This window comes from Pteropus medius, unplaced genomic scaffold (genome assembly GCF_902729225.1).
Source record: "Pteropus medius unplaced genomic scaffold, Ma_sr-lr_union100, whole genome shotgun sequence".
In the NCBI taxonomy this organism is placed as follows: Eukaryota; Metazoa; Chordata; class Mammalia; order Chiroptera; family Pteropodidae; genus Pteropus; species Pteropus medius.
Window position 1 is genome coordinate 11,063,613 of NW_024340699.1, and position 15,554 is coordinate 11,079,166.

At 53.5% G+C, this 15,554-nt stretch overlaps 1 protein-coding gene across 7 annotated transcripts in view; it reads left to right on the forward strand.

Moving 5' to 3' along the window:
- Positions 1-15,554, forward strand: part of ERGIC1 (endoplasmic reticulum-golgi intermediate compartment 1) — a 183,141-nt gene that overhangs the window by 149,440 nt on the left and 18,147 nt on the right. For 5 of the 7 annotated variants that reach the window (XM_039878052.1, XM_039878036.1, XM_039878071.1 and 2 more), the window contains 2 exons: positions 6,838-6,899; positions 11,509-11,581. In XM_039878052.1, the coding sequence (XP_039733986.1) occupies positions 6,838-6,899; positions 11,509-11,581 (135 nt within the window). Of the gene's footprint in view, positions 1-6,105; positions 6,327-6,837; positions 6,900-11,508; positions 11,582-11,855; positions 15,238-15,554 lie in introns of those variants that run through there. The other 2 variants (XM_039878087.1, XM_039878045.1) reach the window with 2 other exon arrangements.

The window sequence follows — 15,554 nt, forward strand, 5'->3', positions numbered from 1 at the left end:
AAGCTGGAGGAAATGAGCGAGTGAACAAACAAGTGTTTTTCACCTAACTCCCTGGCACTTGGCACTGAGGGCTCTGACGGGCTGGTGGGCAGGGCTGCCCAGGCCCAAGCGCCAACTAAAACCCTCTCTGGCTATTTCGGGGGATGAATGACCCACCACTTCCAGCGACTTGCTCCTAAATGGCGTCTAATTTCATTAAGCTTTGGAAACAGTGACACCACAAGCGCCTGCTTGGTAGCCGCCCACGTATGGCCAACCACAGAGTGAGCCGAGATTCGTCTGCGAGGGCAGGGGAAAAGTGAGGTACCAAGCAGCAAAAGTTAAAATAGCAAAGCTGAGGCATTCCGCTATGAAAAGAAATTACAGAAGAAATCCGTTAGTCAGACGTTTCCAGCGGCAGTCTCCTTGCTTGGGAAGAGGGGAGCTTAAGCCTGTTTATTTTAGGTGAGGTTATGCAGCCATCCCCCACCCCGTGGGCCAGACGCGGCCCGGAAAGCAAATTTCTGTTAACTGGATCCTACGTTCTCATTGACGGCTAGTGCCGATGTGTGTTTTATCCTAAGGAATTTGTTTTATCCTAAGGAGTCATGAACTTCAAGGCACGGATTCAGCACCTTTTTGATTAAAACGGTGACCCATGTGTTTACCGTCCGTTCGTCAGTCACAAATCCAGACGGACTTTGTTTTTTCTCTGTGGGGTCCTTTGCCCAGTTCTTTCTGAGCAAGTTCTGCCTTCTCAGGCACAGAGCAAAAGGGAGAGGGGGAGACTGCTTAATTCAGACCCCTGGTCTCCATGGGGACAGTCAGGGCTGGGCCACTTCACCCAGCGAGACTGCAGGCCACTGGAGGCCTCTCAGAGCACAGGCTCCATGGGAAACAGCTTCCGAGTGTGAAATGTTGGTCCACTCATGACACGATTTCTCCGTTTTAGTGCTATGGACACTTTGGCCCGTAATTCTTTGTTGTCGGGGGTTGTCCTGTGCATTAGCATCCCTGGCCTCTACTCACTAGGTACCAGTGGCATCCCCAGAGGGACCACCAAAAATGTCTCCAGGCATTGCCAAACGCCCTTTGGAGAACAAAATCGCCCCTCGAGATTGAGAACCGCTAGCATATGGCTGGCTTTTCAAGAGCATGAGAGAAAACAAGGATTTTACCAGCTTTTGATTGGCTTGTTTTTTGTTTTAAATACCTTGAGTTGAATTATACCTCAAACTGGGCAAGTCACTCCATCGGGGCTTCTAGTTTCTCATCCGTAAAATGAACGGACTGGACACTGAGATCTTGGGGTAACAGTGGGGGGTGTTGAAGGCAGGGGCTCCCGTGGGGTGTCTGCGTTCAGATCCCGTCCTAGCAGGTGATAAGCCTCTTGCCCACCTTGCTCCGGTCCCTTAGCCCATTCCCCTGGCTCCTGGCATCCAGGCTAGCCTCTCTTAAGGCCAGTTGATTATTCCCTTGCTTTCATTGAAGCCCATTTTGCTTTCTTTTTTTTTTAAGTGAAAATTTCTAAATATCCACAAAAGTAGAAGAACTCCGAGGATGTCATCCAGCTTCTCCCCCCGCCTCCCCCCCCCCGCCATCCATTTCATCTTAATCTTGTTCCTAAGGCCCGCCACTGGGCCTTATCTCTGTGCAGATTTATTCACGGACTCATTCATTCAGGTCAGTTCCCCCAAAGGCCTTGACCGTGTAGAGCTGGGCAACAGGGAGGCCTAGGTCCTGCCCTCGAGAAACCCACAGCGTGGTGGGAGGGCAGGGAAAGAGCATTTTTGTATTCGCCAGCCATAAAGGGTCCGTTTTTTAGCGCTCTCTGTTCAAGGCTAAGCGATTCCAGTTCTTCAGCCTTTCTTCCTAAGAAGTCTTTTCCACCCAGTGGTCCCGGTTTGTCCCCACATTGCTGGGACAAGCAACAAGAACCTAATCAGGCCCGGATTCAGATCCTTTCTGTGGCACCTCTTAGGTGTGTGAGCTTAGCCAAGTCACCGGCCTCTCCGGAAAAATGAAAGTGGTCAAGGCAGGCAGGGCTCCTGTCATCTGTAAAGTGGCTTAACAGTCTCTGACGATCAGGTTGGCTGAGAGGATTGGATGAGAACATGCTGGCCAAGGGCCTCGCACGAGCCTGGCACACACTGGGTACACACCAAACATTCCTCCTCCCTCCCCCATTCTTCTTGCCCTTTCGGCCACATTCTCTTGACAGTGAGTGGCCACAGCTATTCTCATCGCCCCATCACCGCAGCGAGGGGCTGACTAATGTAAGCCAAAGAGGACGGCTCACTTCCTGGCCTGTCACATGCCTGGGTTCTCACCACCCTCCCGGTGGCCCGTTCTCTCTGTAACATTCACTGCTGACTCAACTTGGCTTGCGGTCAGCTCTGAACCCGGGGTCTTTTTCAGCTCTCCCTTTACACTCTCCCGCTTGGACTTAGGGCATGGGACTGGGATCATCATTAGAGAACCTTCTGTTTAGGTGACCCCCAAAACAGGGCCCCTAGACTGGCAGCGTCGTGAGGGCAGGAGCCCTGTCTGCCTTGGCCACTTTCGCGTTCCCGCCATCTGGAACGCTGCCGGCGTTGCTTCGTCAGTACTTGGTAGATACGTAGTAGATATCCGTCGAATGAATTAGTGTTTTGAACCCGTTCCTGTCTTCCAGGAGATTCTCACTTGCTCTGAGGCAGCATCTTTGGAAAAGCACGTGAACAAAATCTCAAGACTCTAATTTACCAATAATTGAGCTCTAACCTGATTCCCACAAGCATGGACTCGGTCAGACCCGCATCTGAATCCCAGCTCTGCTAACCGTGGGCTTGGTGACTCTGAGCAGGTAGCTTATGGCCGAGCCTTAGTCTCCTCCTTGGGAAAATGGGATCTCAGCATTGGCCTGGGTGGTCGTGAGAATTAAATTCAAACACGTTTGTAAAAGAGCCCGGCGCGAGCTGGCAGCCATCTTGGTGTCGCAGGGTTCCCTCTCTCCGAAGCTCCTCCCTCCTTTGAGTGCCGTTGCCTCCTGTGGTTTGGTCCAGGTCTAACCTCCTCTCTTAGACCTTTGTTCACTCGGCCTTCCTCCCTCTCCTCACTCCCAACGAAGGCATAGCCTACCTGACACCCAGTACACTCAGCAAACATTCGTCAGGCTAGCTCTTCAAATTCAGATGCCTAGAGGGGACCAGGCATGCGTGAAGAAAGCAGGCTGGATGGGATTTTTCCATGAACTCTCCTCCTTAAAAAGGTTTAAAATTTTTCCATTAAATTAATTTTTTTTTGGCTTTTCCTTTTGAAATAATTTCAGACTTACAAAAAAAAATTTTTTTGCAAACATAATACGAAAACTTTCCATGTGCACTTTACTCAAATTTCCCCAAATGTTAACATCTTACATAACCAAATACTAGTATCGAAACCAGGAAAAGAACACCGTACGGTGTTATTCACTAATCTACACATCTAATTCAAATGCCATCACTTGTCATTGGTGTCCTTTTTCTGATCCAAGGCACCCCATATGATTTGGTTGGCATGTCCCTTTCGCCTCCTCCGATCTCTGACAGTTTTTTATTTCGTCTTTACTGGCCTTTATGACCTTCACACTTGTGACAAATGCCAGTCATTTTGTAGCACGACCCTCAGTTTGGGTTTGTTTGTTGTTATGATTCATTCGAGCTTGTACATTTGAAGCAAGATCCCCGCAGGAGTGATATCAGGAGACACGTGACATATCTCCTTACTGGTGACGCTCACTTGGTCACTTGGTTACGATGATGTCTGCCTAGTTTCTTCTATGTAACGTTACTGTTTTTCCTTTTGTAATGAGTAAGGATTTTGTGGGGAGGTACTTCGAAGATACTTCTGATGTATTCATTTCTTTACTCATATCTATATACATTCTTGGCTTCTGGTTTTATACAACGGGTTACAATCTATTACTGTAATTGTTGATTTTAATCTTTACATTGTCCTTTCTTGGCCAGTGGGAGCCCCTTTAAGCTGGCTTGTCCTTTCGACGTGTTCCCATCATTCTTTAAATACTCATCTTGCTTTCTGACAGAAGATGATACTCCGAGTTCCTCTTGTTCATCAAGTTCATCTTGTATTTTCCCTGCCCAACTTTGGAATTAGCCATTTCTCCAAGGAGCTGCCGCTTTTAAGGAAAGAATGATATTTAGAAGCCCTAATTTGAGTGCCAGATGTGCCCATGATTATGTGGCTGTCACTGTCCCTGGACCCTCTCAAAGGAACGAGCTGGGAAATCGATGTCTATATGATGTGTGTACACACCCACGTTGGTATTTCCGTATTTGTGCATGTCGAAAATCATGAGTTCGTGGGGATTCCTCCATACCCACTCGCCACCACAGGTTGTATTCTGCTTTTTTCTCCACACGTCCCTCCCTTCCCTGACAGTGGCACCTGACCCGCATCATCCTCACGGTATTTACTCATTCGATCAGTCCTCCCGTGTGTGACAATCTGCCATCTCTCCCTCCTCACCCTGACACTCTGCCCTGGGCCGCCACCTCCTCATCACCCTGAGCGGCCTCAGACTTCCCATAAAACTCTCAGTTTTGAAATGATGATTCATGTAGTTTTTAAACTATGTGGCCCAGTTTCTGCCTTTGGGCCCTGGGTGGTGACTGGTATGAACTGGACCAGGAAGCCGGATGGTCAGCCCTGCCCACCTCTCTGAGGGGGGGGGCCAATCCCTTCAGTCCCCTCCCAGCACCTCGTGCAATGGACGCTGCCTCCAGCACATGGGAACCGACCCTGCCCTTGGCCTCTACTGCTCTTCTCGCCACCTGGGCTCCTCTTGGCCTGCACTCGTCCTTCCTGCCATCCTCCCGCCCCGTTCAGATGTCACCTCCCGTGGGAAGCATCGCAGCTTCCCCCAGGCGCCCTGCCGGGTTCTCCGAGGCCCCCAGCTGACCCCATGATGAAGTACTGCTGCTTTCTCTTTCCATTTCCTTTGTCTCTGCTGCTGAAAGACAGGCCTACAGCGCCGATTTTAGCCCCACGTCCTAGTGCCCAACAGAGGCCCAGCACGTAGTAGGTGCTCCTAAGTGTCCGTCAAATGAGGGTTAATAATAGCAATACTCAAACGACACTTCCTGGGCCCTGGGTGCTGTTCTAAGTGCTTTGTGTGCTCTCAGTCATTTGTCCCTAACCCCTCTGCTGTGAGATATTGTGGTTGCCCATTTTACAGACGAAGGAACGGAGGTATAGAGGAGTTAAATAAGTGACATATGCAGGGTCACACAGTGGCAGAGTCACATTTGAGTCACATTTGAGTCACATTTGGGCTGACTGCAGTGCCTGCTCTTACCTCTCATATGCCTCTATCAGGGAAGGGGTCAGTGTGTTCAGAATAAAGGAGGTGAGTAGGTATGGATTGTTGAGTCCCATGGACCCCCCGCAACCACACTCCCAGCCCCCATTTCTAGTGACCTTAGGGGCCCAAGCACCTGTCTGAGCTAGCAGGAGGGAAAGTGAGTGGCACTTTGAAACTCGTTTCTGCCCCGAGGTCTTAGGAAACCGAGCACGTTTCCCCTGCTGCTTGAGTGAGCACCCAGGAGTCGGGCATCAGATCTGACGCGATACTTCTACGTCACTGCACTGAGCTAGCAGGGCGCCAACACGGTTTCCCCATCACTGAAGTCACCGAAGGGGAACCACATGCAGCCTCGTCACCCCCGGGGCCACAGCAGCCGTGCTTCTCCGAGCCAGGCTCTGCTGGAGGGCCTGGGAACGTTGTGTGTGCACTTAGAGCTCATGGGCCGAACTCGCTTTATGAGAGCTGTCTGCTCAGAGTCAGGGGCAGGGGAGAAAGCCAAGGGCGTGAGGAGCCTCCTCGGTGAATGCTCTCGTGTTGAATCTGCCAGACGTTTATTCCCCTCAGTCCTCTCGGGGTCTGGGAGTAGTAGTAGCCCCATTTTTACAGATGAGAGAACTGAAGCTCAGAGAGAGGAAGTCGTTTTTCTAAAGTCACACAGAGAGGAAGAAGACCAGCCAAGATTCGAACCCAGGGCGGTCTGATGCAGGGCCTTACCTCTTATTAAACAGAGGGCCAGATTGAACCCCATGGAGTCTGCCTGACTCCAGAACCCCCAGATCCTCCCACCACACACCATGACCCCTGTCTGCTCTGACGGGATCCCTACAAAAGAAAGAGCCTGCTCCGTGTCTGGGGCAGAAACCCACATTAAACGTGACCGTCACAGGCTGATGCTGTGGCCCCAAGGCAGGACTGGCTGTGAACTTGGTGCCGTGGAGTTGAGGAGACTCTCTAAGAAGCAGGCCTCAGGAGCCGGGGAGGTGGGAGTGGAAACAGGAGGGTGAGGTGGAGGCGGAAAGGGAAGAGGGGGTGGAGAGGTGACGCAGTCAGGACCGGGGCAGTGCCCTCCAGAACTCAGGGGAGTGAGTGCCTTTCCCCGTTCCCTTCCGCGTCAGAGAAGCCTGAGACCCGGGGGTTCAGTTTGCTCCATAAATGCCTATTGAAGGCCTACTACGCAGCAGGGCCTCGCTAGGTCTGGGATGGGGCAGGGGACCAAACCTCACCAGGCTCCTGCCCTCATGGGAGTGACATCCTGAGGCAAGGAGACCAACCGAGGAACGTAAACAAGTGACGCTCGTCAAGGTCCTCTTGGGCACTCTAAGTGTCACTAGGAAGTGTGACAAGGGTGAGGGCAGTGTGTGAGGGGGTGGCGGTCTCATCGGAGGGGGTGTCCCAAAGGCCTCTTGGAGGAGCTGGTTCTTGCCAAGCCACGTGGCACTCCAGCCAGCACCATTTCTCCTGAGACCCACCCTTTACGCCCCCCTCATTCCTGTCCACTTTGCTCTCTGCAGGTTTGACATCTACAGGAAGGTGCCCAAGGACCTTACCCAGCCGACGTACACCGGAGCCATTAGTGAGTAGCCTCCCTTGTCACCGTTGCCCCTCACCCCTTCCCCAGCCCCGACACCTGGGCCCTCCATCCCCGTGAAGAGCTGCTGGGCCGGGCAGGAAAGGAGAGCCAGCAGGAGAGAAGGGCATCTCTCCAGGCCCTTCGTCCAGTTCCTCGTTTCATCTGTGTCCTCACCGTAACCCGTATGCACAGGTGGCATCTGTTTCTGGGAGGACACACGAGAGATGGCCCGTAGTAGCTGCCCTGGGAGAGGAAACGAGGATTCGGGGACCAGGGAGAGACCTTCTTTTCTCTTTATACCTTTTAAACCATTTGTGTGTTCGACCTATGTTTTTTAACCATTAAAAAATCATAATCTCACCCAGATTTTGGTTTCTAAAAGCCATTCTTCAATAAAAGGACCCAGGGCTCCTTGGAGAAATGGCTGATTCCAGGGCTAGGCAAGAAGGGTACAAAATAAGTTTGGAATGCATTATGCAAAGACGTGTCCGGAGGGGAGGGGGAAATGGGTCAGCAGAACAGAGGGACCGGCATGGAAGGGACCAAAGAACAACCCTGGGGCAGTTGGAATCACAGAACAATAATGGCATTATTGACTTCTAAGCCAGAGAATTAAGAAGAAGGTTCATGGGTCCATACTGATCTAAATGGATGGGGGAGAAAGGGTGCCTCTTCCTTACAGAAGAATTTCAAACACTGTATACGAATCCTTCTCTGTCCGGGAGCTAGAGCTCAAGTCTCCTCTCCTGGCGTGTGGGCTGGACTTAGTGACTCGCTTCGAAAGAGAAGAGAGTGGAAAAGAAATAGTCACAGTCACTTGGCTGGGCAAATAGCACCTTCGCTGGGCGATGACGGTTGGCATCGACCCATGACGTGTGATGTGGGTGTCACATCCCAATGAGATGTGACGGGAAGGGCACTTGACCTCCATGAGCTCGTTCCCCAGACCTCAGTCCAGTCTAATCATAAGAGGACATCAGACCGCCCCAGACTGGGGAGCAGGCCGCAGGACACCTGACTAGGACAGGTCTCGAAAACCCAGGAAAGACCGAGGAACTGTCACAGCTTCAAGACTCAGGACACGTGATGAGCGAATATAAAGCGGGGCCCCGGATTGGTTCCTGGAACAGAAAAAGGGCATTAGTGGGGAGACCGGCCATCTAAATAAGTCCGTAGCTTGTAATAGTATTGTACTGTGTCAGTTTCTCCCTTATGACAAATACACCAGGGTTATGTAAGATGCCAACATAAGAGGAAGCTGGGGGAAGGGTATAAGGGAACTTTCTGTACCGTCTTTGTATCTGTTATTACCCCATAATAAAAAGTTTCTTTAGGAAAAATAAAAACAAACCAAAAATGTCATGTAAGCGGGAGTGACTTAACCTCGTTTTCTGGATGAGAAGATGGGCTCAGAGCGGTGAAGTGACTTGTCTGAAGTTTCTCAGCTCGCAAAGTAGAGCCAGGGCTGGGACATGGGTGGGCCTCGCTGCACCCCCTGGCCTCTCCAGTGCTCGGTGTGGGAGCGGGACCCTCCCTACAGATGGTCCCCTGAGCTGGGCAGTCAGGCCGGAATCCACCCTGCCCTCCCAGGGCAGGCCATTGTCAGGTAGCGGGATGACCTTGGGAATCACCCCGCTCTGCCCGGCCCTGCCCGGCTCTCCCTCCCTCCAGCTCGGCTCCTGGAAGCTGCGGATGCTCTCTCGAGTCCTGGGTCTCCGCATCCCTGGGAACAGAGCAGCCAGGTGTCAAGCTGTTTGCCCCACAGGCTCTGAGGTCCAGCAGAGCTGGGTTCATTCTCCCGCTTAGCAGCTGGGTGACCTTGGTCAAGTCACTTTACCTCTCTGAGTCTCAGTTTCTAGGGAATAAAGGACATCACGCCTGTCAAGTGCGGCATATGTGCTAAGTCCTCGGCGCATGGATGACACACACACTCCTTATCACCATCTCCCTGGAGTCCACAGCCCAAGAGTGTCTGTGACCACAGAAATTGTGACACTTTGTGCCTTGATCCCCACAGACAGGATATTTGGGGGACATGAGAGGAAAGGGGTTTGTTCTTCCATCCGTTCAACTAGTTTATGAACCCGGGGTCCAAAGAATTCTGTGAGGCTTCCTGTCCCGTCTCCCACCAACTTACAGCTCAAACCTGTTCTCGGTCCCCTACAATCCCTCCCTGTCAAGTATGTTTAACGACCAGGTGTGTATCCTTCTAGAATTAAAAATATATGTATTCTGGCTTTGATATGCCCGTATCTTTGTTTAAGCAAAGACGGGAGCATGCCATGCGTACTGTCTTCCCTGAGCTTTGTTCAGCCCATATGTCCCGGACACCTTCGTGCCAGCCCTTAATCGGTCCCCACGTTCTTCTTTCCAGCTGTGTCATATTTCATTATCCGGGTGACCCACGGTTTATGTAACCAGCCTGCCGAGGGCGGACATTTCTGTTTGTCATGTACTGCTATTACAGACACCCTCGTACGGTTACTTCTGTTAAGGTAACTTTCCTAGAAGAGAAAGTACTGGGTCGAAGGGCACGTGTGTTGTCAAATTTGGAAGATGCTGCCAAATGGCCCTCAGGAGACGGCCTGGTTTGTGGCCCCAGCCACGGCGTGCATGGCAGCACATCCCCTCACACGAGAGGCCTGGGAAGCCGGCTCTCAGCTGCAGTTCAGTGCACAAAGGTTTATCAACCAAGTACTGGGACCATGTTGATGAATGGGCTTTGGCCTTCGTCCTGGAGGAGCAGACACAGAAACACACCGTTTCATTATGTCGTGAGAAGCGCTATTAATTGAAGGAACTGGCAAAGGTGCTGGAGACTCACAGGTCAGGTTTGGATTTTACGCCTCGGCTTCAGCAGCCGTGTGGCCTTGGACCAAATCCGTTGGCTTCCTGGAGTCTGGGTCTTTAGTCCAGTGTCCCCTTTGCTGGCTGCGTCACATTGCCCACTCATAAGCATTCTCCTGGGGCTTCATTCCTGCCGTCCGGTGCCTGAGTCAGTCTCAGGAGTCTGGAGGCAGAGAGCCTTCGCGTCTTGCCCAAACATGGATTGAAAAATCCTCCTCAGCATCAGAGGTCTTGCTGGCTGAAAAACTTGCCACCTGCCTTTGCATTTTTCATGCATTCATTCCGCAAATATTTATCTCTCACTTTCTCCGAGCTAGGCACCGTGCTAGACCCCCAGGCCCCAGTGATTCTGAGACTCCATCTCTGTCCTCTCAGTGTGGGGACCGGGGTCGGGGAGCAGACGCAGCCCATGTGATCAGGGCCATTGGACACTTGGGTTTGAGCTGGGCAGACTCGGTGCTCGTCGCGGCCCCCTGCCCGGGTCGACCAGGCTTTGTCCTGGCTTTGAACAAAGCACACAGGTTCCAGAAAGGGGCCTTGCCAGCCCTCTCCCTCCACCTCCGATCTGGACAGAGTGAGACCTTGGGGGCTCGTTCGCAGGCTTGGGGCAAGGAAGGCAGCTAAAAGACTTGGACTGGTCTAAGTCAGCACTGACCTTCAAAAACACTTCCTTACTTTGTGCTTGTCCGTCATCGCAGTATCCCGTGTGTTGCTAGGGCGGGAGGCGTGAACATGGTTCTGAAGTGTGAGTCCTGCGTGATGTGGTGCCGTTCAGGATTCGGGTGAGGGCGTCTGGCCCGCTTGGTGGGGTTCTTTTCCAGGACTGGTTGGCAGGTGAAAAGGGGGAGGGGCAGAAACTGGGAAGCTCGGATTGACAGCCGGGCTCCTGCAGTGGATTCTCTCAGCTGCTGGAGAAGACATTTGAAATTCATCGCTATGCCATAAAAACAGACAAGCATGGCCACTTTGTACAAATTGACGTGATACCTGCTTAGACATAGATTGCTGAGTGAGCAAAGCACTGGCTGGAAGGGTGTATGCATCATGCTGCCGTTTGCTTAGAAAATGTAAAAAAGGATCTATGTTTATGCTCAGATGCCCGTGGAAGGACACAGGACTATGAGGGCGGTCCCCTGGGTGGGGGGCTGTGGGTCAGGAGCGAGGAAGGGACTCACACAGGCTGCCTTTTGACGCAGCCTGAGTACGTTTCTCCTCATGTGCATGTGTGATCTCTTTCCCAAAGAAAAGTAAAACTTTTTAATGCTGCCCTGTGCTTCTTTCTCAAGGTTTGGAGGAATTGGGGAGTGAGTCTAGTATCCCCTATGTCTTGGTGTGGTTTTGGCAGCTGGGTGGGGACTCTGGGGGCGTCCTCGGCCCGCCCTTCACTTGGAGCCTGAGCTCTTGGGCATTGGCTGTGGAATGCACTGGTTCCAGTTCTCTTTTGGGGACCACCACTTTGCAACCTCTATTCGTGTGTGTTAGGTGGGGGGGGAGGATCAGTCCACACAGGAGGGTCAGATCAAGACCCAAGGTGGCCCACCTTCCCAGGAGCGGGGTTGCTTCATATCAAGGCCAAGAGTAGGTAGGAAGGGGCTTTGAGGGTGTGCGGATGGGGAGCCCCTCCCCCTCCCTCTAAGCAGCTTTTCTCCGAGAGCAGAGGGAGGGGAGGGGAGGGCAGGGGAGGGCAGGGGAGGGCAGGGGAGGGGGCGGCCCGCCAGCACCCCTGCCCTGCGCCCCTAACGTGCGTCCCTGCTGTTTCTTCCAGTCTCGATCTGCTGCTGCGTCTTCATCCTGTTCCTCTTCCTCTCAGAGCTCACTGGATTCTTAACGACGGAAGTGTAAGTCCCACCCCCACCTTGGCGCATTCCAGAGACAGGGAGGGCTTTAAAGCGGAGAGAACCCTCCGAACCTTCCAACGCCCCATTCCCAAGCTCACGGCGTGGGCCGCTCCTCTGCCTCTTGAAAGGTTTTTTAAAGTCGGAGCAAACGGGGATGCCGCCTTGTTAAAGCCGAAGAGGAAACCGGGGTTCTGGGGGGACTGAGGGGAGGGGTCCTGGGTCTCCAGATGAACAGAAAGCATTTACACTCTTTGCCATCCCTCTGTTCTGCCAGGGGGCTTTCTCCCCTCCTCTGACTCATCACGGGGTCGTGGGATGTGAAAGCTGGGAGAGCTCAGAGGAGCCTTCAGCTTCCTACCCGAGGGGGCGAGGTCACTGACATCAGAGCCCGGCCCCCTCGCTGAGCCCCCTGCCCGTTCCCAGGCCCACATTGCACAGCGAGGGAGCCGTGTGGGCTTCCTGGCAGCAGCTGACGCATTGTGAGTCCATCCCTGGTTCCTAGTAAATGTTCTGGGCCGTGTTTAACACAGATGCCATTGGAATTATTCAGTCGCGGCCTCATCGGACGCCCCTCTGAGATGGAATCAGACCCAGGAGCTTCCTGCCTTGGCCATAGGCTTGAGGCTTCCAGGCCTCTTAGTTTCCATGTTTACAGCCCAGAAAGTCATCACGGGGCAGGGCCCTGGCCGCTCGCCCCGCTGATCAACACTGGAATTTTCTTTTGCACTCAATGGAATTTATTGGTTTCCTTTGCCTCCCTCTCAAGCTCAGGACAACAGGACCCTGAAAACATGCTGAGCCGAGATGGGCCTCGTTGCCGTGTAAGCGTTAACAGATGGCCAGCGAGGCAGTTGTCCTCTTTACAGATGAGGAAACTGAGGCTCAGAGAGGCAACGGGGCTTGCCCACAGTCTGCGGTTCGGAGGGGGCTCCCGCAGCCTGCCAGTCTCTCTCTGACCCCTAACTTGTTTCTGGATATGGCTCCCCACCCTTCACTGGTGTGGGAGGGTTTGCCCTGTCCCTCTGAACCTGGTTTGACCCCTGATGGCACCAAAGCCCAGGAGGCCTCAGCCAGTGGTAGAAAGAGCACTGGACAAGGCGTCGAGGGACCCAGGCTGGTCTCTGCTCGATTACCACTTTGCTCTGTGAGCCTGGGCCTGTTGCTGAACCTCTCTGGGTCTCAATGTCACCGGCCAAACAAGGGACAGTGAATCAGAGTCACTGGGGAAGCTTATCTGCTTCCTAAGGCACAAACCCCTACCCACGGAGGGGTCAGAGAAAGGACTTTGTGTCTCACCCCATCACACATCGAGCCCCCAAGAGGGGATGACCTGTCCGAGTCAGATGTCTTCCTATCTGTGCACATTTAGGCCATCGGCATCTAGGGGTTATCCATCATGAGTTGCAGGTGGAAGGAGGGAGATCAGCAAGAGATTGAGACTTGCTGGCATTATGAAGGACCTACTACGTGCCAGGCACCTACCGATCTTTCCAGGCTGCACCCTGTTCCCTGGGAGGAGGATCGCCATGCAGGCCCCTCACATTCTGAGCAAGACGAGAGGAGTACACATGTGACAGCTACAGGAGGAAGCCCCGGCCGTGTCCCTGGCACCAGGGCACTAGCAAGTGCAAAGGCCCCGAGGCAGGAATTCCCTGGTCTATGTGAAGAGCAGACAGCAGGCCGGTGTGGCTGGAGCAAAGGGAGCTAGCGGGGAGGGTAGAACATGGGGCAGGTGGAACGGTGCGGGCCAGGCCCTGTACACTGCAGTCTGTTTGTGGGAATCATCCTTGGCCCCGAGGCCCCAGAAGTCAGGGGCCAGGTCTGCCTTGATCACCGCTTTGTGGTTCCATGCTCGAAGGAGCCGAAAATGCCGGCAGCGGACACAGACGGTCAATGAGCAAACGACACTAGAATATATCGATTCGTGCTTAGGACTCTGAAGGGAAGAACGAAGCGGAGCAGGAGATGGAGAAGGTGCGCGCTGTTCTGTGAGGCTGAATCGGGATTGCAGGCGCATCCCGGAGGTGTTGCAGGTTGGGGTCCAGACCACAGTAAAGCGAGTCGTAATCATTTTGCCGGTGGAGGGTCTCACCTTCCATTTGTGAAAACAACACCCGCGAAGCGGGTTAAAGCCTGCATTTACCTGACAAGTGCTTTACTGTAACGCTTGAGATACTTTAATGGCTATAGATCCAAATCTCTTGGCGCATTTACTTATTTCGTATTTGATCCCCATCTAATACTAAAAAGGCGGTAGGGCCGCTCGTTGCCAGCACATAATAAGCGCTCTGTGAACGTTCATTCCTTTGTCTCCTCCCTCGAGTTCAGAATAGGCCTCCCTGGCCCCCTTACTGACCTTTGGAGGGGTGGCTTATTAAGCCCTTTGTCAGCTCAGCCTACGGTGAGGTAGGGCGCTGAGGCAGGGGGCCCCAGACAGGTAAGTTTCGACGTCAGAGCTTGTGCCTGGAGCAGGTTGAGGCCCCACCTGCTGGGTGAAGGGCCACCCTGGCAAGCCTGGGCGACTTCTGTTTACCCAGGGCTGGGCCCTCTCCTTTCCCATGAGCACAGTGTTCCCACCGCCCTGGCCGCCCTCCTCTCCAGGACTTCCTCTTCCTGGCTCCCGGGGACATCCTGGACGCTGGTCCCACCGAGTCCCTGGAGAGGAAGAGAGAGGAGGGCGAGGAGAGCAATCAAACCATGAGGGGCCATTCATGGAGTGTTCGCCTCGTGTCCGGCCCTGGGCCAACAAGGCAGCTCCGTTTGCAGTGCGAGTGGCGGGAGCGAGGGGGAGGGACGCGGGGATGAGCGGAGAGGCCAGGCCGGTCGGGGCCGGGCTCCATTTGTGACGCTGCAGTGACCGTGCCCCGCTTCTCTCTGCTGCTACATAACCATGGTATAGAAGTTGCTCAAAGGGAGTCTGCAGGCGCGGGGGGACCGAGGACACTTCAGAAGACTCCAGAAGGAAAAAGCATTGCTCTTTTGGGGTCTTTCCTGCAGCAGAAGCTTGTCTGGGAAGCCCAGCCGATTTGGGAAGAACCAAAGGTCACAATTCTTGTCCTTTTCTGGGCGGCCGGCCCTCCCTGGCAGCTGTGTGACCACAGTGGGTCAGTCCCCCACCCCCTGCGGGTTGTAACCCAAGGAAATGAGGTCACCGCTGGTTGGATCAACATCGCTGCAATCCTGGCCTGTGGTTATCAGTGACATAAGCCGCTATTCTGGCCTGGCCTGGGGGGAGAGAGGCCTGTTTGTTTGGGTGTTTGGACTCTAATCTGGGCCCTGGACAGGCCATTAATTATCCTTGGGAAAGTGGCCCCACAGGGTGCTCTGAGGACTCAGTTTCCAGGGGAGCAAATCCCTCCCCTCTTCCTCAGAGAACATGGCCACAGAACATTCCAGCCTTTGCTCAGGCTCTGGCTGCTCTTAATTAACCTGATGAGGGTTTAGAATAAGAAACTATAGTCACTGGAATTCTCCATTGACGATTTGTAGCATAATAGAACTCGTGATCATTTCAAGTCCTGATCTGTAGGAGGCGGACCGGGTGGCAGCCACCCAGGTTAGCGCCGTGAGATGATCAGCTCGTCTAATCATCACAAAACCCCTTGAGGTAGGCACTGCTGTTAGCGTTAGCCTCACTTTGCAGCTGGGGAAACTGAGGCACCCTGGTGGAGGAGTGGGCGGCGCCTTCCAGGTGGGGGACGCCAGACGGTGTCGTCGGGGAGTCGGGCGGCCAGCACGGGGGTGGTGGTAAGCCTTGGCCATGTAGGGAGAGAGGACTGGGGAGGTGCGGGCGGGCAGAGCGGAGGTGGGATGTAGTGGAGGGCCTTGAAATTCTCGGCCGAGGCGTGAGTGTGCTGACATCTGTGGAAAACAATTTTATTTGCTTTTGGAAAGAGCACTTGAATAGTTCGGATTCCTGCCCAGCGTCGGCGACCTCTGTGTTTAATAACTGGCTTTAGGGGAAATTTATGCA